General features: G+C 43.2%; 1 protein-coding gene across 1 annotated transcript in view; it reads left to right on the forward strand.

Moving 5' to 3' along the window:
• LOC129836173 (serine/threonine-protein kinase 32C-like) overlaps positions 1–27,744 on the forward strand; it is a 162,989-nt gene that overhangs the window by 130,964 nt on the left and 4,281 nt on the right. Inside the window, exons 4-11 of the mRNA XM_055902023.1 lie at positions 223–396; positions 13,213–13,250; positions 14,158–14,247; positions 14,476–14,579; positions 14,845–14,961; positions 19,203–19,328; positions 20,553–20,681; positions 21,648–21,715. Coding sequence (XP_055757998.1) covers positions 223–396; positions 13,213–13,250; positions 14,158–14,247; positions 14,476–14,579; positions 14,845–14,961; positions 19,203–19,328; positions 20,553–20,681; positions 21,648–21,715 — 846 coding nt within the window. The remainder of the gene's footprint in view (positions 1–222; positions 397–13,212; positions 13,251–14,157; positions 14,248–14,475; positions 14,580–14,844; positions 14,962–19,202; positions 19,329–20,552; positions 20,682–21,647; positions 21,716–27,744) is intronic.

Genomic DNA, 27,744 nt, shown 5'->3' on the forward strand with positions numbered 1-27,744 from the left:
GGGTAGTTATGCAGGATCCATGTGGTCAGCATGTTGTCTTGCGCCTGTGTGTTTCTGGGTTTTGCTCCTGTGTGTCGGTGTGTGATTCTGTGTCTTGTGTGTGTGTTTCTCAATCCTGAGTGTCTGTGTGTATGAGTCTGTGTCTGACTGTTCGTCGGTGTCCTGGCCCTAGCAGGATGTTGACTGAGCCCTCTGACCTTTGACCCCTGCCTTGTGTCCCAGGTACTCGTTCCAGGACGAGGAGGACATGTTCATGGTGGTGGATCTGCTGCTGGGAGGAGACCTGCGCTACCACCTCCAACAGAACGTCCATTTCAACGAGGACGCTGTCAAACTCTACCTGTGTGAGATGACCCTGGCACTGGACTACCTGCAGAGCCAGCACATTATCCACAGGTATGGACATTATCCATAGACACAGCATCCACTGCACTGGTATGAGATACAACTGGGGGTAGCAAAATTGTTTATTTTGTCCCCCCAGAGTTTAGTAAAAAATCTAGATATATTTAAAGTCAGCAAAAAAAGAAATGCCCCCTTTTCAGGACCCTGTCTTTCAAAGTTAATTCGTAAAAATCAAAGTAACTTCACAGATCTTTATTGTAAAGGGTTTAAACACTGTTTCCCATGCTTGTACAATGAACCATAAAAAATGTATGAACATGCACCTGTGGAATGGTCGTTAAGACACCAACAGCTTACAGACGCTATGCAATTAAGATCACAGTTATGAAAACTTAGGACACTAAAGAGGCCTTTCTACTGACTCTGAAAAACACCTTGCTCATCTGCGTGAATGTACCTTAGGCATGTTGCAAGGAGGCATGAGGACTGCAGACGTGGCCAGGGCAATAAATTGCAATGTCCGTACTGTGAGACGCCTAAGACAGCGCTACAAGGAGACAGGATGGACAGCTGATAGTCCTCGCAGTGGCAGACCAGGAAAGCACAATCCCTCCATCAGTGCTCAGACTGTCCGCAATAGGCTGAGAGACGCTGGACTGAGGGCTTGTAGGCCTGTTGTAAGGGAGGTCCTCACCAGACATCACCGGCAACAACATCGCCTATGGGCACAAACCCACCGTCGCTGGACCAGACAGGACTGGCAAAAAGTGCTCTTCACTGACGAGTTACGGTTTTGTCTCACCAGGGGTGATGGTCAGATTTGCATTTATCGTCGAAGGAATGAGTGTTACACCGAGGCCTGTACTCTGGAGCGGGATCGATTTGGAGGTGGAGGGTCCGTCATGGTCTGGGGCGGTGTGTCACAGCATCATCGGATTGAGCTTGTTGTCATTGCAGGCAATCTCAACGCTGTGCGTTACAGGAAAGACATCCTCCTCCCTCATGTGGTACCCTTCCTACAGGCTCATTCTAACATGACCCACCAGCATGACAATGTCACCAGCCATTCTGCTCGTTGTGTGCGTGATTTCCTGCAAGACAGGAATGTCAGTGTTCTGCCATGGTCAGCGAAGAGCCCGGATCTCAATCCCATTGAGCACGTCTGGGACCTGTTGGATCGGATGGTGAGGGCTAGGGCCATTCCCCAGAAATTCCCGGGAACTTGCAGGTGCCTTGGTGGAAGAGTGGGGTAACATCTCACAGCACAGAACTGGCAAATCTGGTGCAGTCCATGAGGAGGAGATCTGGCCACACCAGATACTGACTGTTACTTTTGATTCTGACCCCCATTGTTCAGGGACATTATTCCATCTCTGTTAGTCACATGTCTTTGGAACTTGTTCAGTTTATGTCTCAGTTGTTGAGTCTTATATTCATAAAAATATTTATACATGTTAAGTTTGCTGAAAATAAACGCAGTTGGCGGTGAGAGGACGTTTCTTTTTTTGCTAAGTTTATATATTTTGGGAGGGGCGGGTTTAGTTTTTGGTCAAAAAAAGACTAACATCCCCAGGAATTCAGCTCAAAATGTGTTTAATTTAGGAAATCTGTTCTCAAGTATTCCCACAAATACAAAAAGAGACATACATGATCGTTTCTCCGTGTATTCAAGGTATGAAATGATTGTTATTGTCAAATAAATTCTCCTTTTGGGTTTAGTTGTGTTCAATTTGCAGTGTACAAATTATTATAATGAATTATTTTACACTCAATACAGACACACCATCCACTAGTTCACGACAACACTTTCCTTGAAGTGTTGAAGTCGGAAGTTTACATACACTTAGGATGGTGTCATTAAAACTCGTTTTTCAACCACTCCACAAATTTCTTGTTAACAAACTATAGTTTTGGCAAGTTGGTCAGGACATCTACTTTGTGAATGACACAAGTAATTTTTCCAACAATTGTTTACATACAGATTATTTCACTGTATCACAATTCCAGTGGGTCAGAAGTTTACATACACTAAGTTGACTGTGCCATTCAACAGCTTGAAAATGATGTCATGGCTTTAGAAGCTTCTGATAGGCTAATTAACATCATTTGAGTCAATTGGAGGTGTACCTGTGGATGTATTTCAAGGCCTACCTTCTAACTCAGTGCCTCTTTGCTTGAGATCATGGGAAAATCTAAAGAAATTAGCCAAGACCTCAGAAAAAAAATGTAGACCTCCACAAGTCTGGTTCATCCTTGGGAGCAATTTCCAAACGCCTGAAGGTACCACGTTCATCTGTACAAATAATAGTACGCAACTATAAACACCATGGGACCACGCAGCCGTCATACCGTCCAGGAAGGAGACGCGTTCTATCTCCTAGAGATGAATGTACTTTTGGTGTGAAAAGTGCAAATCAATCCCAGAACAACAGCAAAGGACCTTGTGAAGATGCTAGAGGAAACAGATACAAAAGTATCAATATCCACAGTAAAACGAGTCCTATATTGACATGACCTGAAAGGCCGCTCAGCAAGGAAGAAGCCACTGCTCCATTACCGCCATAAAAAGCCAGACTACGGTTTGCAACTGCACATGGGGACGAAGATCGTACTTTTTGGAGAAATGTCCTCTGGTCTGATGAAACAAAAATAGAACTGTTTGGCCATAATGACCATCGTTATGTTTGGAGGAAAAGGGGGAGGCTTGCAAGCCAAAGAACACCATCCCAACCGTGAAGCACGGGGGTGGCAGCATCATGTTGTGGGGGTGCTTTGCTGCAGGAGGGACTGGTGCACTTCACAAAATAGATGGCATCCTGAGGGAGGAAAATTATGTGGATATATTGAAGCAACTTCTCAAGACATCAGTCAGGAAGTTAAAGCTTGGTTGCAAATGGGTCTTCCAAATGAACAATGACCCCAACCATACTTCCAAAGTTGTGTCAAAATGGCTTAAGGACAACAAAGTCAAGGTATTGGAGTGGCCATCACAAAGCCCTGACCTCAATCCTATAGGGAATTTGTGGGCAGAACTGAAAAAGCGTGTGTGATTTAAGGAGGCCTACAAACCTGACTCAGGTACACCAGCTCTGTCAGGAGGAATGGGCCAAAATTCACCCAACTTATTGTGGAAGCTTGTGGAAGGCTACCCAAAACGTTTGACTCAGGTTAAACAATTCAAAGGCAATGCTACCAAATACTAATTGAGTGTATGTAAACTTCTGACCCACTGGGAATGTGATGAAAGAAATTAAAGCTGAAATAAATCATCCTCTCTACTATTATTCTGACATTTCACATTCTTAAAATAAAGCGGTGAGAGTATCAGCTGTGTAAAAGGGGGGGATGCAAATAGTCTGGGTAGCCATTTGATTAGATGTTCAGGAGTCTTATGGCTTGGGGGTAGAAGCTCTTTAGAAGCCTCTTCATGAAGACAATGATTTTGTCTTGTCAGGGCAGAACGTTGCACAAAAAAATAAAAATAAAAATAATGTATCCATGTCTTCGCTCTAACATTACCTTGTCCAATGTAGCGTATAATACACAGAATTCATAGTTTTTAAAAATCAAATTGATGAAAATATCACAGGACACACATCACACAGTGTGTCCTTGCTTTCGTAATAGTGTTAAATCCAAATTTCAGGCTAAAAGGATTTCAGTTATATGGTTCTTACCCTGACAGTAATCTATGGGCCAGGACATTAAGCCACTGTTCGGATTTCTATAAACAGCCACTACTAACTTCAGCTCATTTTAGCCATCGCTAACCAAAACTGTGTCTGCGTCTCCTGCCCCTCCTTTAGAGCTCAAACACACTGCGATGGCAAACTGTTAACACTAGAACTGCCGGTCCTCGCTATCACCCTTACTATGCCAATGAGCAGCCATTTAGACTGCAACATGCTAACAGTCTAATAAATACATGTCATATATGCTATCGGGAAAAGAATCCTTTGGTTGTGTTTATGAAGGTCTTGATAACATTAGAATAGGAGAAACAATGCATTTCCAAGAACACAATAGCATTTATGTTACTGAAGGTGATATGTAGTTGAGGCTATAAACAAGCAGGAAACCATGCACCCGGACGGAGGCTGCTTCTTTTTACGTGATGCACAACTTCCATCAACACGTCTCCTTCGCCACTAGGGGTGATAGTCCTAGACCACTGTGAAGTCCTAGACCACTGTTACTCTACCCGCAAGCAGCATTAAAGGCCCTCCCTCATCGCCCTTTTGGCCAATCATTATTCTATACTCCTGCTTCCTGTCTTCAAGCAGAATCTCAAACAGGAAGTACCCGTTACTCGCTCCATAGAGAAATGGTCCGCCGAATCAGAGGCTATACTACAGGACTGTTAGAGCTGACTGGAATATGTGCTGGAACTCCCCTGATAACATCGACGAGCTAACCACCTCCGTCACCGGCGGAAATGCACCTCTGACGTTGTCCCCATAGTGAAGTTTCGCTGCTTCCCCAATCAAAAGCCCAGGATTAACACAGAAGTTGGCACTAAGATAAAGACCAGGCTTACCGTACAGAGGGCTATCACTGCCAACCCCCGAGCCTACGGCTGAGGACACAATCAACTCCTGTTACGACCTCTGCAAAGGCTTCATACTAGCAAAAGGACAGTAGGAATAAGGTGGAATCCTATTATACAGGCTCTGACACCCACCGCATGTGGCACAATGGATTGCAAAGGAAAACCCAGCCGTGATATGCCCAACAATGCCTTTCTACTAGACAAACTCACTTCGGCAAAAAACAACACCGAGCCGTGCATGAGGGCCCCCGCCGACGCTCACAAGGCCACGGGGCCGGACTATTCCAGGGCGCATTCTCAATGTATGTGCGGAACAGCTGGCAAGAATATTCATGGTCATTTTCAACCTCTCGTCCCAATCTGTAATCCCCACGTCTCAAGCTGACCACCACCATTCCTGTTCCCAAGAACTCTAAGGCTACCTGCTAGAATGACTACCGCCCTGTACCACTCACATCAGTAATAATGAAGTGCTTTGAAAGGCTGGTTGTGGTACACATCAACACCATCATCCCAGACATCCTAGACACACTCCAATTTGCATACCTCCCCAACAGAGCCATAGATTATGCAATCTCGATTGCACTCCACACTGCCCTCACCCACCTTGATTAGAGGAATACCTATTTGAGAATGCTGTTCATTGACTACAGTTCAGCGTTCAACACCATAGTCCCCTCCAAGCTTGTCACCATCCTGGACTTCCTGATGGGCTGACCCCAGGTATTGAGGGTAGGCAGCATCACCTCCGCCACACTGACCCTCAACACGGGGGACCCACAGGGGTGTGTGCTTAGTCCACTCTTGTACTCTGTGTTTACCCACGACTGCGTAGCCACGCACAACTCCAACACCATCATCAAGTTTGCTGACGACGCGACGGTGGTAGGCCTGATAACTGGCGATGATGACTACATGAGACGGGGAGGGGACTGCACCATTGAGAGCATCTTGACTGGCTGCATCACTGCTTGGTATGGCAACTGCACCGCCCTCGATTGCATGGCACCTGCGATCCAGGACCTCTATATCAGGCGGTGTGAAAGGAAGGCCTGGAAAATTGTTAAAGACTCCATCCACCCAAGCCCATCGACTGTACTCTCTGCTTCCGCATGACAAGCGGTACGGGAGCAACAAGTCTGACACCAACAGGCGCCTGAACAGCTTCTATCCCCATGCCATAAGACTGCTAAATAGCTAACAGAATGGATACATGGACTATCTGCTTTGACTGTTTTACTTTATTTTCACACTTACTCTCACAGGAGAGTATGCACTCACATGCACTCTCACAGGACTTGCACACACTCACACTCACACTCCAGCACACATACACTCACAGTCACACATACATAACATGCACACACATTCCTACTCCACGGGCTCCCGAGTGGCGCAGCGGTCTCAGGCACTGCATCTCAGTGCAAGATGCGTCACTACAGTCTCTGGTTCGAATCTAGGCTGTATCACATCTGGCCTTCTTTGGGAGTCCCATAGGGCAGCGCGCAATTGGCCCAGCGTCGTCCGCGTTTGGCCGGGGTAGGCCGTCATTATTTGTTCCTTACTGACTTGCCTAGTTAAACGATTAAATCAAATTTAAAAAAGTGACTACACACACACACTCACATACGATCATCATATATGCTCCTGATGTCTAGTCAACTTCCCCCTTTTACATATCCAGTATCCCTGCACTTTGTAAATATTGTATTGCCACTGACCCTGGAACTGACCGCTTACTTACTAACCTATAGGGGGGTGCACGCAAGCAGATGAGGAAATCTGTCTAGGATATAATAAATGATATAGTAAAACCTGCAAAAAGGGTGAATGTAAACAGAGAGCGAGAATAAATAAAGCACTACCCTCTGTGCCCAATAAAAAAAAGTCATAAACAAAAACAACTTTCTTTTGACAACCATCCCTTTAAACATTTTTATTCTGAATGTTACGGTTTTAAAAGCCATATTTCTGCAATTTACAATTCCTTTACTTCATTTATAGTACTACTGATATTGATTACTGCATTGTTGGGAAGGAGTTTGCAAGAAAGGCATTTAACTGTACTTGTGCACGTGACAATGACACTTGAAAATTGCTGGCGCGTGCTCATGTATGGACCGCAAAGGAACAGCGGTTATTCTTGGAAAAAGTGATAGTTGGAAACCTCAGAATCGGCTCTGTCTGCTCGTCTTACCTGATGAATGTGACTCTGTAGGAGGATTAGAAAAAGTCCATTTTTGGTATAGGGGGAAAAAATGACATGTCCTCTTAAAACAGCTTTAACATATTATGCTTCTGATATAAAAATTCTTACAACATATGTATGTTAAATAGACTTATTTAGCGAAAGTCAAGGATAGAGGGGGGGGGGGGGGGCATGACTTAAACAATTGCAGATATTTACATTTTAAATTAATATGCAGTCAAAATGACTGCCTCTGTGCTTCTAGAGTTAAAAGCAGAGAGCGACATTCCGATCGCTCTGACCAGAATGTGAGCTGTCATTTTCTGATCATTTTCTGAAACATTGCAAACAGCCACCATTCACCGACACCCAGCAGGGGATCGCTGTTTGTCTGCTTTTAGTTGTACGTACCTCCCTGATTACTCCTATCCTGGGTGCCACGTCTGGGACTCCTGGCCCTCCCTCTTCTACTCCCTGTTTCAGAGACTGACATCCCCTCACCTCCATGTCCGAAAGGAGATGAATCGCCTGTGTTAAGGGGTGTAATGATTCATCATCATCCTTTTCTCATCTGTCTTGAGTGTCCCCAGCAGAACGGGCAGTCCTGCATCATCCTTTTCACTCTCCCAGCTCTGACACCTAATGTGTGGCCTGATGGCTACAGGAGATACTCACAGCACTGCAGTACTGGAAAACCGGCGCTCTGGGTCTAATGATGTAGGCTCCAATATGTGGTGCTCGTTGGAAGAAAAGCCACAGCTTTGAATTCACTAGTATATCACTGGGCAGTGGTGTAGTTGTTTGTGTGCTTGTTAAGAATCTGAGTTTTTATCCATCGGATTGTGAAACTAAAATGGATTTAGTAGCCAATATGTTTGTTCAACAATCTGTTGTTTGCTGTGCAGTATTCTTTCTATAAGGACCTGGGCATTCCCTTTTAATTAAGGCTTTTCTATATTGCTGTAATTGTTACAATCAATCTTCTTCCGCATGGTATGACTTGCAGTTATGAGCTTTTGTTGAAAGTGCTGAGCATAGTGCAAAGTGTTGGTGCTGTAAATGAAAGTGTTTAGGTCCTTGTAGACCACAAACTCCACTCAAAATGTTTTAACCATTTGGCCTCAATGTTTTAACCTTTACTCCAAAGCTCGTTTTAGCAAATTGCTCCTCTAAAGTGCAAATAAATATCTGGGTGCGTGCGTACTGGTGAGTGTGTTCGTGCCGTTGAGCAATCATGTACAGTGCCTTCAGAAAGTATTCACATCCATTGACTTTTTCCACATTTTGTTGTGTTACAGCCTGAATTTAAAATGGATTCAATTTAGATTTTATGTCACTGGCCTACACACAATACCCCATAATGTTAAAGTGGAATATGTTTTTCTAAATGTTTACAGATGAATTAAACATGAAAAGCTGAAATGTCTTGAGTGAATAAGTGAATAATCTTCAACCCCTTTGTTATGGCAAAGTAAACATGTGCTTATGAAGTAACCCAATAAGTTGCATGGACTCACTAATAATATTGTTTAACATGATTTTTGAACGACTACCTCATCACTGTACCCCCCCCCAGTCGAGCAGTGAATTTCAAAAACAGATCCAGGGAGGTTTTCCAATGCCTCGCAAAGGGCACCTATTGGGAGATGGGTAAAAAAAAAAGCAGACATTGACTATCACTTTGACGATGGTGAAGTTATTAATAAGACTTTGAATGGTGTTTCAATAGACCCAGTTACTACAAAGATACAGGCGTCCTTCCTAATTCAGTTGCCAGAGAGTAAGGAAACCACTCAGGGATTTCCCCATGAGGCCAATGGTGACTTTAAAATAGTTAGAGTTTAATGGCTGTGATAGTAGAAAACTGAGGATGGATCAACAAAATTGTAGTTACTCCACAATACTAACCTTATTGACAGAGTGAAAAGAAGAAAGCCTGTACAGAATAAAAAATAAAAATATTCCAAAACATGCATCCTGTTTGTGATCGTTGTCATGCTGGAAGACCCAGCCACGACCCATCTTCAATGCTCTTACTGAGGGAAGGAGGTTGTTGGCCAAGATCTCGCGATACATGGCCCCATCCATCCTCCCCTCAATACGGTGCAGTCGTCCTGTCCCCTTTGCAGAAAAGCATCCCCAAAGAATGATGTTTCCACCTCCATGCTTCACGGTTGGGATGGTGTTCTTGGGGTTGTACTCATTCTTCTTCTTCCTCCAAACACGGCGAGTGGAGTTTAGACCAAAAAGCTCTATTTTTGTCTCATCAGACCACATGGCCTTCTCCCATTCCTCCTCTGGATCATCCAGATGGTCATTGGCAAACTTCAGACGGGCCTGGACATGCGCTGGCTTGAGCAGGGGGACCTTGCGTGCGCTGCAGGATTTTAATCCATGATGGCGTAGTGTGTTACTAATGGTTTTCTTTGAGACTGTGGTCCCAGCTCTCTTCAGGTCATTGACCAGGTCCTGCAGTGTAGTTCTGGGCTGATCCCTCACCTTCCTCATGATCATTGATGCCCCACGAGGTGAAATCTTGCATGGAGCCCCAGACCGAGGGTGATTGACCGTCATCTTGAACTTCCACTATTTTCTAATAATTGCGCCAACAGTTGTTGCCTTCTCACCAAGCTGCTTGCCTATTGTCCCGTAGCCCATCCCAGCCTTGTGCAGGTCTGCAATTTTATCCCTGATGTCCTTACACAGCTCTCTGGTCTTGGCCATTGTTGAGAGGTTGGAGTCTGTTTGATTGAGTGTGTGGACAGGTGTCTTTTATACAGGTAACGAGTTCAAACAGGTGCAGTTAATACAGGTAATGAGTGGAGAACAGGAGGGCTTCTTAAATAAAAACGAACAGGTCTGTGAGAGCCGGAATTCTTACTTGTTGGTAGGTGATCAAATACGTATGTCATGCAATAAAATGCAAATTAATTACTTAAAAATCATACAATGTGATTTTCTGGATTTTTGTTTTAGATTCCGTCTCTCACAGTAGAAGTGTACCTATGATACAAATTACAGACCTCTACATGCTTTGTAAGTAGGAAAACCTGCAAAATCGGCAGTGTATCAAATACTTATTCTCACCACTGTACATCATGACGACATTGAAAGTGGCCCAGTTCCAGTTTTGACTTAAATTTGCCTTGAAAATCTATGGCAAGACTTGAAAATGGCTGTCTAGCAATGATCAACAACCAACTTGATAGAGATTGAAGAATTTTTAAAAGAATAATGTGCAAATATTGTACATTCCAGGTGTGCAAAGCTCTTAGAGACTTACCCAGAAAGACTCACAGATGTAATCACTGCCAGAGGTGATTCTATCATGTAATATCTTAGGGGGTTGAATACTTATCTAATGAAGATATAGTAGTGCTTTATTTTTCATATTTTTTAAAACAAATTTTCAAATTTTTCTTCCACTTTGACATTACAGAGTATTTTGTGTAGATCGTTGACAAAAAAACAACTAAACCTATTTACTCCCACTTTGTGACACAACAAAATGTGTAAAAAGTAAAAGGGTGGGAACACTTTCTGAAGGCGTTGTACTTCCAACTAGAATGAACACACACTTGTCCTTAACTCAAGTTAAAACAGTAATTCACCCTGTCAACTTGGTAAATGTGCTTTGCCATTATTTAAATACTAATTAAGTTAGTTGGTAGAAGGTTCAGGGAGTTTGCCCAAGTCTCTGTTTTTTTTCTCCTCCTGGCATCACTTCTGACTCTGACACAATCGTGTCTGCTGTAGGAGGCCTAATCCAATCCCTGGTTATCTGTATCTCCTGCTCTGCAATTTGGTTCCATGCTGTGGGTTTGTGACAGGAGAATACTATTATTTTGTTGCACTAAATTGGGGAAGAAGTGTCTCCTAGCAACAGTCTGCTGCTGCCATGATGCCTGAGGAAGGTGGAATTAGTCTAAGCAAAAAAGTCCCCAAAGAATGCAAGAATGGCCCCCCTCTTTACTTCTTCTGCACCGGAGAAAAACTAAAAAGGTGAACATTGATTTCTCTTCCCTCTTCTATAGTGAAGGCCTTAGGGGTGGAATTAGACCTCAAACGTGTTAGTCGTCTGCGGCTGGAGTTGACATTCCATACTTAGGAAACCCGTTTGACTGCATTGCTAGTCACGTCAAAGAAGAAGTGTGTTCAATGAGCAATGCTCTGCATGGTTTTACATCAAATAACCATGGTGGCAGTATGGCGGGATGGCAGAGGGTTTCATATTGGAATTTCTCCCATGGCCATAAAGCCCGTGAATTGAATACATTTCCCATAAACCTCTTGAGAAATACACCAGTTAACATAGAGATGTACTTTTATGGTATAGTATAGCCTCCCCAATGGGCAAAGACGTCAAGTCAACGTTTATTCCACGTTGGTTCAACGTAATTTCGTTTTTTTCATTGAAATGACTTGGAAGCAACATTGATTGTACCAGTGTGATCCCAATGGGTCAGTGCTAACAGGAATGTTACTTTAGTGAAGTGTATGAGCTGATTTTTGCATCGAATAACCACTGTGGCGGTGTAGAGACTTTCACATTTGAGTTCCTCCCGTACATTTCCATTGAAATCTCTTGAGAAATACACCAGTTAACATAGAGACTTACTTCTTGGTATAGCCTTAGTGCACATATTACTTTTTATGTTAGTGTAGTGTTTGAGACAAAGACTCTGTGGACTAAATGGCTTGGGTTTGTGATCACATATCCATGAAACCTCTGAAGGAAAACACCAGTTAAAAAAGACTTACTGTAGCCTGATATCATATTAGTGTAGCGTATGAGACTCTCTATGTGGACTAAATGTATTATTCACACTTTGGTGACAGGCTGCATAATTAAATACGCGGGGTTGGCTCTGTTAATTGGCTGTGGGCTTGGAGGGGGCTGTGCATGTGGGTTAACACCAAGGTGTTGTTGTTTATGTTGGTCTCCATTGCATTGGTGCCCCACATAAAAAGCATGTGTGGAGAAAACCTGGGAGTGCCTCCCTGGCATTGGGATTGGAAATGGCCATGTTCCCAATGTTCCCATTCATCCATGTCGAATATAGTCGTGTAGGGATCAGTACATGGGCATACGTACACACATCGGCACACAGTCACATATATTTAATTTTAAAAGCCTGTTATATTAAATGCAGGGAACTAGCTTTAATATAAACAACATTGAAAATGTAATGTATCTAAAAAAAAATTATGAATATGGAAATGTCCCACGTCACTTTTTCTAGGAACATTTTAACGCATTTAACCCCAAATTGTCCCAACGTTTTCAACATCATTGTAAATCTCTAGTTATTTTGTTGCTTTGACAAAGTCATTTCTGAAGATGGTTATTTATTTCATGTGATTAGTTGTTTATCCCTCATTTTAAGGTCAACCCTGTTACATGGACTGAACTATAATTTGAATATGGTGAAACTATTCCTTTTTTAAATAATTTTTTCAAAAGAAACAGTGAACATTCAAATCATAGTGTGAAAGCAGGTGAGCATTTTCCGGTGTTTTGTGGTAGAAAACTGAGAGAGTCGAACATAACATGTCAACCCTGTTACCCATAGTAGATGGTCTAGAAAAGTGTTAAGTTAAAAAAAAACGTGTTACGCTTGCATTCAATTGCCCCTCCCTGCTGCACAATACATGCTTCCATTCCCCCTGTCACACGGGGAGCTATGGCTGATTTAAAAATGAAATCCTCAATGGTAAACCTTGTAACTTTAATTGGCAATTTTTTTTCACATTTTTCTTAACTTGACCTCTTTTATGGCGAGAATGTTTTTTATATATTAAGTGGAACATGCTCTCTTTATGACAGAATGTAACAATTTGGTGAAATAAAATGTTTTTCTTAACAGCATTACACACCCCAAAAGGCCCTCTTTTTGTTGAACGACCCAGGCAATACTTACGAGCCTCAATGTACAGATACACTTGCACACACATGTAACACATACAGCTACCCATCATGTTCCACACACGTGCAAGCACAACTCAGAAACACACAGTCTGTGGCACACGCTTTATATTGACTACATGTACAGATTTACATGTAGTTCCATATGCAGGTCCATATTCTCAGACAATGATTTCTGTGTTTCTCTCTGTTTCTATCTCACAGGGATATCAAACCAGACAACATCTTGTTAGATGAGCAAGGTGAGAATGCCTCTTCTTTAGAGATGACTTTACCTCTTTGGTGTTTACGACGCGTGTGTGTTTTACCTTTTTGTCACATGCCTTATGAAGGCACGTGGAGGCCATTTGAGTGACATTGTTGTTCATGTGCGTGTGTACAGTATGTGTGGTAGAGAAGGAGCGAGAGTGAGAAAGAGAAAAATGTCCCCATGTACAGTAAAAGGGAGCTTCTGAGAATGAAACTGGTCCAAGGTGACAGGTAGGACACACAGTCGTGACTCTGCAGGATGTTTCTGTGGGTATCACCACAGTAATGGGGTCAGCACTCATGCAGAATAGCCCGAATGTGTGTCTCACACCCCACCATGCTTTGAAGAAATGCAGAAAGAAGCACAAGGACACACTAGTCCACTTCACTACTGTGGTCTATAGACATCAGCTCTTACAGTAAAATGCTCAGCAAAACTCTGCTTCAAGTATTTTTAAAATATATATTTGTAATGTATTTTATTGTTGTAAGGACAGTGACAGGCAGAAGGTAGAGACGGAGACAGATACAGAGGGAGACTGGGAGTAGGGGCCGAGGCAGGATTCATAATCCTGTCGCCAGCGGGTATATGTGGTCGGCAGCGCTACCACTAGACCAGACTCCGGCAAACAAATGTCTCGTTGACACACTGAATCATGTTTTACTAAGCTATTTGTGTTTTTTTTTTGTTTATCAGTTAGTTAGTCAAAGTTAGTCAGAGACAACAAATTTGATTTAGGTTACATCAGGCAAAAAAGATAGAAAGCCTACTCAAGTTCAGACAAAAATAGATACCGTAGCTTTAAGTTTCTTTTTGATAGTTTTGTTAAAAAAAGAAACATGTTTTGGGTGTGGTGTTAGTATATTTGAGTTTGGTTCTAAGGAGCGCTGTCTTCACAGGCCACGCCCACCTGACAGACTTCAACGTTGCTACAATAATCAAGGATGGAGAGAGGGCCACGGCCTTAGCTGGAACCAAGCCCTACATGGGTAAGACTTTTTTTTATACCTGTTATTCCTTCAGCCCTTGGAAACCTTTATCACTAGCCTGGACCCAGATCTGTTTGTACTGTCTTGCCAACTCCTATGGTCATAGTCACGACTATGACGAGACAGATCTGGAACCGTATCACTAACATACTGTGTAAATATCCATTAGTGTTCGATGGTCTTGTGTAGCCTAGCTGACTGACTCTGTCTGTGTTGTATCTCCTCCAGCCCCAGAGATCTTCCAGTCCTTTGTGAGCGGGGGGGTGGGTTATGCCTTTGAGGTGGATTGGTGGTCACTAGGCGTGACGGTTTTTGAGGTGCTGCGTGGATGGGTAAGGAAAGGCATTATGGGAAGTGGAGCTGTTCTTGAGTAACGAAAATTGAAGCTTACTGTATGTGGTTGTTACTCACTTCTTTCCATTTCTCACTGTCTGTCTATGCTTTCTTCCCTCTCTCTCTTTCTTTCTCCTTCGCTCTCTCTCGCCCCCCTATCTCTCTCTTACTCTCTCTTTCATCCTTTCTCTCTCTTCCGTTCTCCTCCCTCTCTCCTTCTTCCCTCTCCCTCTCACCCTCTCTCTCGCTCTCTCCCTCTGTCAGAGGCCCTATGAGATCCATGCCAGTAACTCAGTGGAGTCTTTAATGCAGCTCTTCAGTACAGTCAGTGTGCAGTACAACTCCACCTGGCCCAAGGATCTGGTCCATCTCATGAGGAAGGTAAGTGGGGAGGGGAAGTGGAAGGGAGAAGGAGAAAGATGAGCGGAAGGGATTTCGATTTTTGATTTATTGGGGGGGCTCACAAAAGTAGTTGAGGTGAAAGTGGATGGAGGGAGAGTTGCCTGAGGCCAGAGGGGAACAGAGGGAGAGATTTAGAGATATAAGGACAAGGAGGAGAGACAAATGGAGTGGCAGGGAGTCAGCGTAGTGAGGGACTACTCTCTAATCTGTGCGTGTCTGCTCCAGTCAGAGCCAACGAGGCTCCAGGGCGATGGCATCTGTATCCTTCGCTTGGCTGCGGATCGATTACCATGTCTGAACTCCACCTAGACGGACCTAACCAGCCCGCTGGGAGAAATGACTCGTCTGAATTTTCAGTGGGAGAGTTTGGAGAGAGATGGTTGACATGGCAACAGAACTACATCGAAAAATAATTTATCCTAGGTTTATGTTAAGCTATCCCACGGCGAAACTTAACAGCTGTTCTATTTCAAATAATTGTTTCGATGTCTCACAAATGGGGATTCACTCTAGAAGATTCACTAACTGAAGAACCAATCACAGCGTCTGTTGGAGAAGCTCTCCTCGGTGCGACTAGATCACTGTCTCCTACTGAACTGTTCTCAGGCGAAACCGTGAGGTTAAAGCTGCAGAACGTAGGACCTCAGCTCCTGTCGATAGTGTTGAGTGCTGACCGAGAGGAAAGTTTTGCTTAGAGTATAAATAGTTTTCTACTCCTCAGTCTCCGGTGGTAGCTAGCATCACAAGCAATCCCCCGGTAGTTGAGCCGCCACTGGCCAACGACCTCAAGCCCAGTACTGCGTCACAGACCGACACTTCTCTTCCTGGGAAGACAGAGCACATTTCCGCCTCCATCTTCCAGAAGGTTTACATGTCTGCTGCACATTCATTAGAGGAGCCATTCAAGGCTGTAGAGAGGGCAACACACTGGCACCAGGGTTTTCTCGCAATGCAAAACCCCCAGCCGACGCAGCAGGCTGCGAACCCACAATGTGGTTCTCCTTACAGACAGTGGGGGAATTGGTCCTTCGCTGCTACCGCATCAAGGTCCCATCCACCTGATTCCCCTGGGAAGTAGCGGTGCATTCCCAGCAGTAGAGAGGGGCAGCAAACAGGTCACCACTACATGTTCTGGCCTGCCCCCAAGTGCCCCCCCCCCGTGCCACAGCTCTCCCTCAGCGCATTCACAAGCACCTGAGGCAAAAAGACAAATGATCAGTCACCCCATTCTGGACCTATGGGTCTTCAACAGCTATCTGAGAAAGTACACGTTTCATATTCCTACGCTCAAAGTGCTGTCTCGCTCTATTCGCCGAGGCGATGTGCCTCAATGCTTATTTTCACATAAGTATTCTGCCAGCCCACGGGAAGTTTCTCAGGTTTGCCTTTCAAGACACAGCCTGCGAATACCTCGCTGTCCCCTTCGGGCTAGCACTAGCTCCACAAACGTTCAGCAAGTGTGTGGAAGCAGCCCCAACACAGGAGCAAGCGGGTTGCGACATGACTTCCCTTTTAACCCATCTCACCGGCCAAACGTTAGCCTATAATCATGGACAGAACACAGTGCGTAAAGAAGATGACTGAACATTGGTCATTGGCTTTATTACTCTGATTGGTTAGAGATGACTAAATCGCTGACGACTTTGTTTTGTACAACACCCCTCATTTTGACGTCACCACGAACAACTTCGGTCTCAGACTGAAGTATGTAGCGAACGATAGAGCAGCAGATTAATTCAGTTTGAGTCGTCAGGCAAGGATTCTCTCTCTCACCGGGCTACACTATTGGACAACCACATCACGTCGTTCCGATAGTGCCGCTCCCTGTTCACCGGGGGCACTCGGTCACGCTCAAAACCTGCCTCTGAGTGCTGGGATTGATTGCGTCCACCATCTCAGTTGTACCGCTAGGACTACTGAGAATAGGAGACTTTCACTGTTGGATATCTGCCAATCCCCTGTGTCCACAACTGCACCTCAGTCGAAAGATAGCGGTGACCATGGACTGTCTCTTTGCTCTCCATCACTGGAAGAGCCCCTCGGTCATCAAGGAAGGTAGTGACAACAGGCACATCATTTACAGGGTAAGTGATGAAAAGAAAAAGCAGTAAACGGATTGTGGTCCCCGCAGCTCCACCACGCTCATATAAATTATCTGGAACTGCTGATAGTGTTTTATTCATTGATACACTTTCTACCCTTCCTTCAAAATGATCAAATCATGGTCAGGACAGACAATTCGACTGTGGTGATATACATCAACCGCCAGGGTGGCGCTCGCTCTCTGCATTTACACAGAATAGCTACAGTACCTAGATTATACTGTGGAGCAGAGCTCGCCTCTTCTCATTATGCGCAACTCACTTCCTGGGTGTACTGAATGTAGGAGCAGACTTATTGTCCAGAGGGAATCCACTTTACGGGGATTGGAGACTCCATCCCCAGGTGGTGAACCAGATCTGGGAGATATACGGCCTAGTCACTGTCGATCTCTTCGCATCGCACGAAGACACACACACTGTCCGTTGTTCCTAGCAGGAGATGCACCACTGGGGTTGGACCCACTGGCACCTCCTTGGCCAAGGGAGATGCTTTACACTTTTCCTCCTCTATGCTTGATACTCCCCACTCTGGACAGAGTGAGGGAACAAGGCTTATCCCTCATCTCGGTAGCCACTCAATGGCCATGGAAGCTCTACTCTCCTGCTTTACAATAAGCCCAGGCAGCTACCGTTAGAATCTGTTGACCCAAAGCAAACAGAGATGTTTTCCACCCTCACCCAGAAACCATGGCCCTCTGGGCCTGGCCCGTGAGAGGATGTGGCAGGCTTGCCAATCGGAATCATTGAGACTATCCAGAGTTCAAGGGCCTCTTCTACACGCTCACTTTATGGAAACAAGTTGTGCGTTTTTGAGAAGTGGTGTGAACAATAGCCTTCAGATAATTCCTTACCGATGCTCAGTATCCAAGGTTTTATGCTTCTTGCAGGACATTTTAGGCAGAGGGAAGACATTTTCCACTGTTAAGGTCTATTTAACTGCTATCTCAGCCTGTCATATAGGCTTGGACAATAACATAGTAGGGATACACCCTCGGTTATGTCATTTTTTTGAAGGTAGTGCGTCGCTTATGCCCAGTTTCCAAGCCTTTAGCCCCATCTTGGGACCTGTCTATTGTGCTTGAGGCAAGTTTGCAGCAGCCTTTTAAGCCTCTGGATAGTGTGGAGATGAAATATATCTCCTTCAAAACAGCTTTAGTGATTGACCTTACATCAGCAGAGCAAGTGAGTGACCTGCATGGTTTGTCAGTCCACCATTCGTGCCTACAGTTTGCCCCGGTGTTATCCAAGGTAACACTGTTACCCATCCCCGCCTTTATGCCTAAGGTCAGCGGCAATTACAATTGTCTCTTCTTAGAGCTTATGTCTTTCCAGCCGCCGCCCTTCACTTCTACGGAAGAAGAGTGTCTCCACCATTTATGTCCAGTGCTTTGATAGAACGAGAGCATGTCGAAAGAGTGACCAACTCTTCGAGTGGGCCCCTCTCTTGTCCACGACAATCCAATGTTTCCATTGAACATGCCATACAAATAAAGGAATTATATGACGAGTGCCTTGGTCCTCCTTTCATTTGGAAGAGAGGCATGCTTGAGAATGACCAGAGGTGGGGCGAGTTGTGCCTTATAAGGCGGGGAGGGGCTCACCTCTTCTCCAACTTTACCTGTCTGTCTCCAATAGATGCTGTGATTGGTTCTTCATTTAGTGAATCTTCTAGAGTGAATCCCCATATGTGAGACGTCTATCTCATATTATCATAGAACCGGGGTTACGTAAATACCCTAGATTTCCCTTCATTGTAGATACAATACAATTGATACAAGTTTCTCCCCTGACAATGATCTCAATCCTTATGTAATTAAATGTATGCTAATCGGGGTGGCGTCTTTATTTTGGATTGATAAGGCACCCGATCCCTGTACTGTAAGACTGTGGCTGATTTAAGAGTGCCCCCTAATGTCGATACTACCTAGATTATTGGATCTGATTTTAACATTCAACCTGTTTAGTCACAAGCCATAAGGTTTTTCAATTCAATACGACTTTAAACCCTGCGGAGAAATTAGAAAGCAATGTAGTGGATACTGTAGAGGTGATAGTGTTTGAGTCTTTAATGGAACTAAATGATGTACAGTATAATCTGTGTGTGTGTGTGTCTCCCAGCTGCTGACAGTGAACCCAGAGCATCGTTTCTCCAGCCTGTCTCACATGCAGACGGCTCCCTACCTCTCTGACATCAACTGGGACGCTGTGTACGAGAAGAAGATAGAGGCTGGCTTTGTTCCTAACGTAAGTATGGACCATAAATCTATCACATGGGAGCATAGAATGCAGTGGGCTGCGTTTTCACCTTTTTATGGACCGTAAACACTGATTCACACTTCACACATACAGTATATAAGATTAACTACATTATCTCATCTTGTTCATTTATTCAGACACATAAACGTACACATGTAGTCTTATACATAACCCAGTCTCTCACACTTGTTACATTCTGTGAAATGTCCAGTATTTGCTTCGCTGTTATTATTTGTATTATTATTTATCCTGCTTACAAGTCACTTTCTCTTAATCCCTGTCTATATGTACATATCTACCTCTAATACTCCAGTATCCCTGCACATCATATATGTGGTACTGGCACTGACCTTGTATATTCATGGGTTGCAATTTGCGTCACAATATTGTTTTGAACGTTTGTTTTAGGACTGATGTTCAACTGAGCATTCTACTCAATGCATCCTCATTGGGCGCTGATGAAGATTTGGTCTAAAGTGCATTACTGTGGCTTGAAAACACATTACATTTCAAAAGAAGGCAAATAATTAGTAGGAAAACCTTTTGTCATCATTTAAATGACGGCAGATGGACTTTAGTTGCATTATAACGTTAGCTAGCTAGCTAAGATTGAGGGTAGACCTCCAGATTTTAGCTAGCTAACATTAGCATTGCTAGCAATTTTTTATTAACTTTGCTCGCTAATGACAACATTGCCATCCGTCTAAAGTAAATTGACAACATGATGATGGTGGCAAAGTTGTTTCCTACTAAATATGTGTCTACTTTAGCAATGGCATCGTATTCCCACGCCCCTATAGTGTAATTTAGACTAAACAGTCATTAGCCCTGGTTCTACTTTTGAGCATCAATACTGCTGTGGTGTCTGTAGAACGTTGATAACAAAGGCAACGACACGACCGAGGGGCAGCGGTGCAAAACCCATAAATAGCTTCCTCTCTTATTTCTATTTCTTTTTTATATTGAATACTGCACTGTTTTCTAGGGCTTGCAAGTTAAGCATTTCACTGTACTTAAATAAATAAATAAATAAAAATAACTATAATAAGTCTATTGTAGCCAATAAACTATGCTAGTCCATTTTATTCATGCTGTGGAGTCTGTAATATGTTTTTGTGTGTGTGGTGTTTGCATATGTGTGTGTGTGTGCGTGTGTGTCTGGATTTAGGTATATAGTTATTCATTAGTGTACTGTGTGTCTCGGTTCCACAGAAGGGCCGTCTGCATTGCGACCCCACCTTTGAGCTGGAGGAGATGATCTTAGAATCTCGTCCCCTCCACAAGAAGAAGAAGAGGCTGGCCAAAAACAGGTCCCGGGAAGCCAGCAAGGATTCCCAGTCTGTGAGTGTCACATCAACCAGTCACTACTGAATGTACCTGGGTCATGTTAATCCCAATCACTTTATTCGCCAAGTACATTTACACATACCCAGAATTTGACTTAGGGAATAGGTCCTGCCAGCAATAGACAATGTACAAACAGAATACAGACACAAGTCAACCAAATGGAAGAAAACATGGAGGGACTACCTGAATTTGTCCAATTAGAAATGTTCTATGTTGCCCCAAAAAATGACCCTGTTAAATAGCGCTAGGACAGTGTGGCAGATCTTGGTTTACACAGAGGGCAGGGAGGGCAGTCTGTAGCCTCCTCTTCCCCAGTTGTTATTTTTCTCCCTTCATTTCAGGAATATCATGAATCTCTGTGTCTTAAAGGCCGGTTATTTTCTTACATGATGACAGTATTATAAGAAATCCACCTTGTTATCTGTGATTGCGCCCATTATTTACCATGGATTTTAGACAATCCATATGTATGAGCTGTGCCAGGTTTTCATTGGCCAAGCCCCTCATTACCAGCACCACATTATTAAAGTCGACCTTCGGTGTTATCAAGAGTGATCTCTGGGCGCTGTAAAAGCAGTAAAGCTTGTATCTTCTAACAATAGCCCCCATCTTACTCCGGGCCTGAGCAGTCTTCTAGTGTGTGAGGGGGCTCAGTTATTACCTAGATGATTAAATTATGAAGCCATCAGTGGTGATGTCATGCCTCCAAGTGCTTTCGGAAATATGAGCTTCTATTTTTGTCCTCTGCCAAACAACCAATTTGAGGGAAAGCACACAAACAAATCACTGGGCGTGATTTAAAAGAGGGAAGAAGGGGGTGTTTTGTAATCTTTCAGGTCTCACTGGTGATTGATTGAGGTGAGACTGATCTCGCACTTCATCATTGTCGACCTGTGTGGGTGATGATGATGATGATGATGATGATGATAATGGCTATTCTCTTTCCTTCACCGCCCTCAGGAGAACGACTACCTACAGGAGTGCCTTGAAGTCGTGCAGTCAGAGTTCATGATCTTCAACCGCGAGAAGTAAGACCACAAACCCAACCCTTCACAAACCCAACCCTTCACAAACCCAACCCTTCACAAACCCAACCCTTCACAAACTCAACGCTTCACAAACCCAACCCTTCGCCCGGAGACAAATCAAAACATAGTAATGTTAAACTATTGTGGAATGCTTTTAAAAAAAAAAAAAGAAAAGTGGTATGCATAAGGCTGAGATACCACCTACATAAGGACTATATGACACCTGACACACACGTGAATAGATATTTATAAATGTTTGTTTCACCTGACCCAAGCATTGTTAGCTCTACAATAATATACTAAGATTATATAAACGCAGAACCAATTACTGAACCTGGGAGACCAATTAAAAAACATATTCATGTTACATCATTCTTAGCTCTGTAGTGCCAGAAATTATTCACACTGCTTTACTTTTTCCACATTTTGTTGTGTTACAGCCTGAATATAAAATTGATAAAAATGTAGATTTTGTGTCACTGATCTACACACAATACCCCATAATGTCAAAGTGGAATGTTGTTTGTAGAACATTTTTCAAATGAATAACAAATGTGAAGCTGAAATGTTTTTTTTTTGTGGCAAGCCTTAAGCACATTTTTACTCCTGACCTTAACAAATCACATAATAAGTTTCATGGACTCATTCTGTGTTCAATAATAGTGGTTAACGTACAATTATCTGTAAGGTCCCTCAATTGAGTATTGAATTTCAATACAAAGACCACAAAGACCAGGGAGCTATTTCAATGCCTCAAAGAAGGACATTGATTTGTAGATGTGTAAAATAATATACAGACGCTGAATATCCCTTTGAGCATGGTGAAGTATTAATTCAGCTTACACCCAGTCACTACAAAGATACAGGTGTCCTTCCTAACACAGTTGCCGAAGAGGAGGGAAACTGCTCAGGGATTTCACTATAAGGTCAATGGTGATTTTAAAACAGTTACAGGGTTTAATTGTTGTGAAATGAGAACTGAGGATGGATCAACAACATTGTAGTTACTCCACAATACTAACTTAAATGACGGAGTGAAAAGAAGGAAGCCTGTTTGCAACAAGGTACTTAAGTAATACTTTTTTTCCTGAAAACAAAGCATTATGTTTGGGGCAAATCCTACACAACACGTTACTGAGTACCACGCTTCAAATTTTCGAGTATGGTGGTGACTGGATCGTGTTGTCATCAGCAAGTACTAGGGAATTTTTTAGGATTTAAAAAAAAGGAATACAGCTATAAGCACAGGCAAAATCCTAGAGGAAAACCTGGTTTAGTCTGCTTTCCAATAGACACTGAAAGACAAATCCACCTTTCAGTAGGACAATAACTTAAAACACAATCTACACGGGAGTTGCTTACCAAAACGACATTGAATAGCAATGATCAACAATCAACTTGACAGAGCTTGAAGAATTTTATAAAGAATAATGGGGAAATATTGTACAATCCAGGTGTGCAAAGCTCTTAAAGACTTACCCAAAAAGACTCCTACAAAGTATTGACTCGGGGGTGTGAATACTTATGTAAATTAGGTAATAAAATCTAGGGTATTGTGTGTAGATGGATGAGAAAGAAAATCTATTCAATAAATGTTTTAATCCAGGCTGTAACACAACAAAATGTGGAATTAATCAAGGGGTAAGAATACTTTCTGAAGGTGCTGTATATGAGGCTTCCCACTCCTTTCTCTATTCTGGTTAGAGCCAGTTTGCACTGTTCTGTGAATGGGAGTAGTACACAGCGTTGTACGAGATGTTCAGTTTCTTGGCAATTTCTCGCATGGAATAGCGTTTATTTTTCAGAACAAGAATAGACTGACGAGTTTCGAAGTTATTTGTTTCCGGCCATTTTGTGCCTGTAATCGAACCCACAAATGCTGATGCTCCAGATACTCAACTAGTCTAAAGAAGGCCAGTTTTATTGCTTCTTTAATCAGCACAACCGTTTTCAGCTGTGCTAACATAATTGCAAAAGGGTTTTCTCATGATCAATTAGCCTTTTAAAATTATAAACTTGGATTAGTGAAACACAACGTGCTATTGGAACACAGGAGTGATGGTTGCTGATAATGGGCCTGTAACGGCTGTCGTAATCCTCCTCCTCAGACGAGGAGAGGAGAGAAGGATCGGAGGACCAAAACGCAGCGGGTGTTGAATACATAATGATTTATTAGACAACGAAGACAGAAAACGAACTATACTTGAATAAACTACAAAATAACAAAACGAATGTGTAGACAGACCTGAACAATACGAACTTACAAATAACACGAAGAACGCACAAACAGGGAAAATAGACTACACAAAAGAACGATGTACAAAACAAACCGAAAACAGTCCCGTGTGGTGCGAAGACACAGACACGGAAGACAATCACCCACAAACAAACAGTGTGAACACACCTACCTTAATATGACTCTCAATCAGAGGAAATGCCAAACACCTGCCTCTAATTGAGAGCCATACCAGGCAACCCTTTAACCCAACATAGAAACACAACACATAGAAATGCCCACCCAGCTCACGCCCTGACCAATAAACACATACAAAACAAGAGAAAACAGGTCAGGAATGTGACAGGGCCTCTGTACGCCTATGTAGATATTCCATAAAAAATCTGCTGTTTCCAGCTACATAAGTCCTTTACAACATTAACAATGTCTACACTGTATTTCTGATGGGAAAGGCGGCGGGTGGAAAGCCACAAGCTCCAAGGGGGGACAATTGTAATTGCCACTAACCGTTAGCGGGGTTGGGCATCAAGGTAACCTTGGAAAAGCCCTAGGGAAACTGCAGGCACGAATGGTGAACCGACAGTGCGTATATCTCACCCACTCGCTTTGCGGATGTAAGGGAGACCAGTAAAGGGGTCGTAAAGAAGAGATATACAATTGAAGTCGGAAGTTTACATACACTTAGGTTGGAATCATTAAAACTCGTTTTTCAACCACTCCACAAATTTCTTGTTAACAAACTATAGTTTTGGCAAGTCAGTTAGGACATCTACTTTGTGCTTGACACAAGTCATTTTTCCAACAATTGTTTACAGACAGATTATTTCACTTATAATTCACTGTATCACAATTCCAGTGGGTCAGAAGTTTACTACACTAAATTGACTGTGCCTTTAAACAGATTGGAAAATTGCAGAAAATGATGTCGTGGCTTTAGAAGCTTCTGATAGGCTAATTGACATCATTTGAGTCAATCGGAGGTGTACCTGTGGATGTATTTCAAGGCCTACCTTCAAACTCAGTGCGTCTTTACTTGACATCATGGGAAAATCAAAAGAAATCAGCCAAAAAATTGCAGAGCTCCACAAGTCTGGTTCATCCTTGGGAGTCATGTCCAAACTCCTGAAGGTACCACGTTCATTTGTACAAACAATAGTACGCAAGGATAAACACCATGGGACCACGTAGCTGTCATACTGCTCAGGAAGGAGATGCGTTCTGTCTCCTACAGATGAACGTACTTTGGTGCAAAAAGTGCAAATCAATCCCAGAACGACAGCAAAGGACCTTGTGAAGATGCTGGAAGAAACAGGTACAAAAGTATCTATATCCACAGTAAAACGAGTCCTATATCGACATAACCTGAAAGGCTGCTCAGCAAGGAAGAAGCCACTGCTTCAAAACCGCCTTAAAAAAAGCCAGACTACAGTTTGCAACCGCACATGGGGACGGAAATCATACTTTTTGGAGAAATGTCCTCTGGTCTGATGAAACAAAAATAGAACTGTTTGGCCATAATGACCATTGTTATGTTTGGAGGGAAAAAGTGGAGGCTTACAAGTCCGAAGAACACCATCCCAACCGTGAAGCACGGGGGTGGCAGCATTATGTTGTGGGGGTGCTTTGCTGCAGGAGGGACTGGTGCGCTTCACAAAACAGATGGCATCCTGAGGGAGGAAAATTATGTGGATATATTGAAGCAACATCTCAAGACATCAGTCAGAAAGTCAAAGCTTGGTCGCAAATGGGTCTTCCAAATGCACAATGACCCCAAGCATACTTCCAAAGTTGTGTCAAAATGGCTTAAGGACAACAAAGTCAAGGTATTGGAGTGGCCATCACAAAGCCCTGACCTCAATCCTATCGAAAATTTGTGGGGAGAACTGAAAAAGCGTGTGTGATTAAGGAGGCCTACAAACCTGACTCAGTTACACCAGCTCTGCCAGGAGGAATGGGCCAAAATTCACCCAACTTATTGTGGGAAGCTTGTGGCTACCCGAAACTTTTGACCCAAGTTAAACAATTTAAAGGCAATGCTACCAAATACTAATTGAGTGTGTGTAAACTTCTGACCCGCGGGAAATGTGAAAGAAATAAAAGCTGAAATAAATCATTCTCTCTACTATTATTCTGACATTTCACATTCTTAAAATAAAGTGGTGATCCTAACTGACCTAAGACAGGGAATTTTTACTGGGATTAAATGTCAGGAATTGTGAAAAACTGAGTTTAAATGTATTTGGCTCAGGTGTATGTAAACTTCCGACTTCAACTAAATTTCAACACTACGCTTTCCTGCGGCACAAAAGGCTATGAAAGCCTCAAGCACAAGAGAAATCCCATGACAGGAGTAAAAGCTTGGTAACTGGTCGTATGCAAGGCACCCCCTTCATAAAACAACATACCATGGGGTGTATTTCCCACCATTTTCTTGTTGAAGGTTATATGACAGGCCGAGATAGCGGCTAGATAAACCTTAACAGTGGATAAAGCCTTCCCTCTGTCTAAAAGGTCCAGCAGAAAGCATAAAACCTTGGACACAGAGCATTGGTAAGGAATTATCTATTTTTGGTCAAACCATTTCTCAAAAACCCACCACTTATTTCCATACAGTGAGTGTCTATAAGGGCCCCTAGCACTTTGGATAGTCTTAATGACTCCTAGAAGCAGGCCTCTTGCATCCAGATTTAACCTCTCACAGGCTAGGCTATTGCCTCCGGGTGGGGGTGGAAAATCTCTCTGTTCATCTGGTTCAGCAGATCCCTGCGTAACTTTTTATTTGATTTATTTCACCTTTATTTAACCAGGTAGGCTAGTTGAGAACAAGTTCTCATTTATAACTGCGACCTGGCCAAGATAAAGCAAAGCAGTGCGACACAAACAACAACACAGAGTTACACATGGAATAAACAAACATACAGTCAATAATACAATAGAAAAAGTCTATATACATTGTGTGCAAATGAGGTAGGATAAGGGAGGTAAGGCAAAAAAAGGCCATAGTGGTGAAATAATTACAATATAGCCAATAAACACTGGAGTGATAGATGTGCAGAAGATGAATGTGCAAGTAGAGATACTGGGGTGCAAAGGAGCGAAATAAATAAATAACGGTATGGGGATGAGGTAGTTACATGGGCTATTTACAGATGGGCTATGTACAGGTGCAGTGATCTGTGAGCTGCTCTGATAGCTGGTGCTTAAAGTTAGTGAGGGAGATATGAGTCTCCAGCTTCAGTGATTTTTGCAGTTCATTCCAGTCATTGGCAGCAGAGAACTGAAAGGAAAGGCGGCCAAAGGAAGAATTGGCTTTGGGGGTGACCAGTGAGATATACCTGCTGGAGCGCGTGCTACGGGTGGGTGCTGCTATGGTGACCAGTGAGCTGAGATAAGGCGGGGCTTTACCTAGCAGAGACTTGTAGATGACCTGGAGCCAGTGGGTTTGGCGACGAGTATGAAGCGAGGGCCGGCCAACGAGAGTGTACAGGTCGCAGTGGTGGGTAGTATATGGGGCTTTGGTGACAAAATGGATGGTACTGTGATAAACTGCATCCAATTTGTTGAGTAGAGTGTTGAAGGCTATTTTGTAAATGACATCGTCGAGGATCGGTAGGATGGTCAGTTTTACGAGGGTATGTTTGGCAGCATGAGTGAAGAATGCTTTGTTGCAAAATAGGAAGCCGATTCTCGATTTAATTTTGGATTGGAGATGCTTAATGTGAGTCTGGAAGGAGAGTTTACAGTCTAACCAGACACCTAGGTATTTGTAGTTGTCCACATATTCTAAGTCAGT

This window comes from Salvelinus fontinalis, chromosome 37, assembly GCF_029448725.1.
Source record: "Salvelinus fontinalis isolate EN_2023a chromosome 37, ASM2944872v1, whole genome shotgun sequence".
NCBI lineage: Eukaryota > Metazoa > Chordata > Actinopteri > Salmoniformes > Salmonidae > Salvelinus > Salvelinus fontinalis.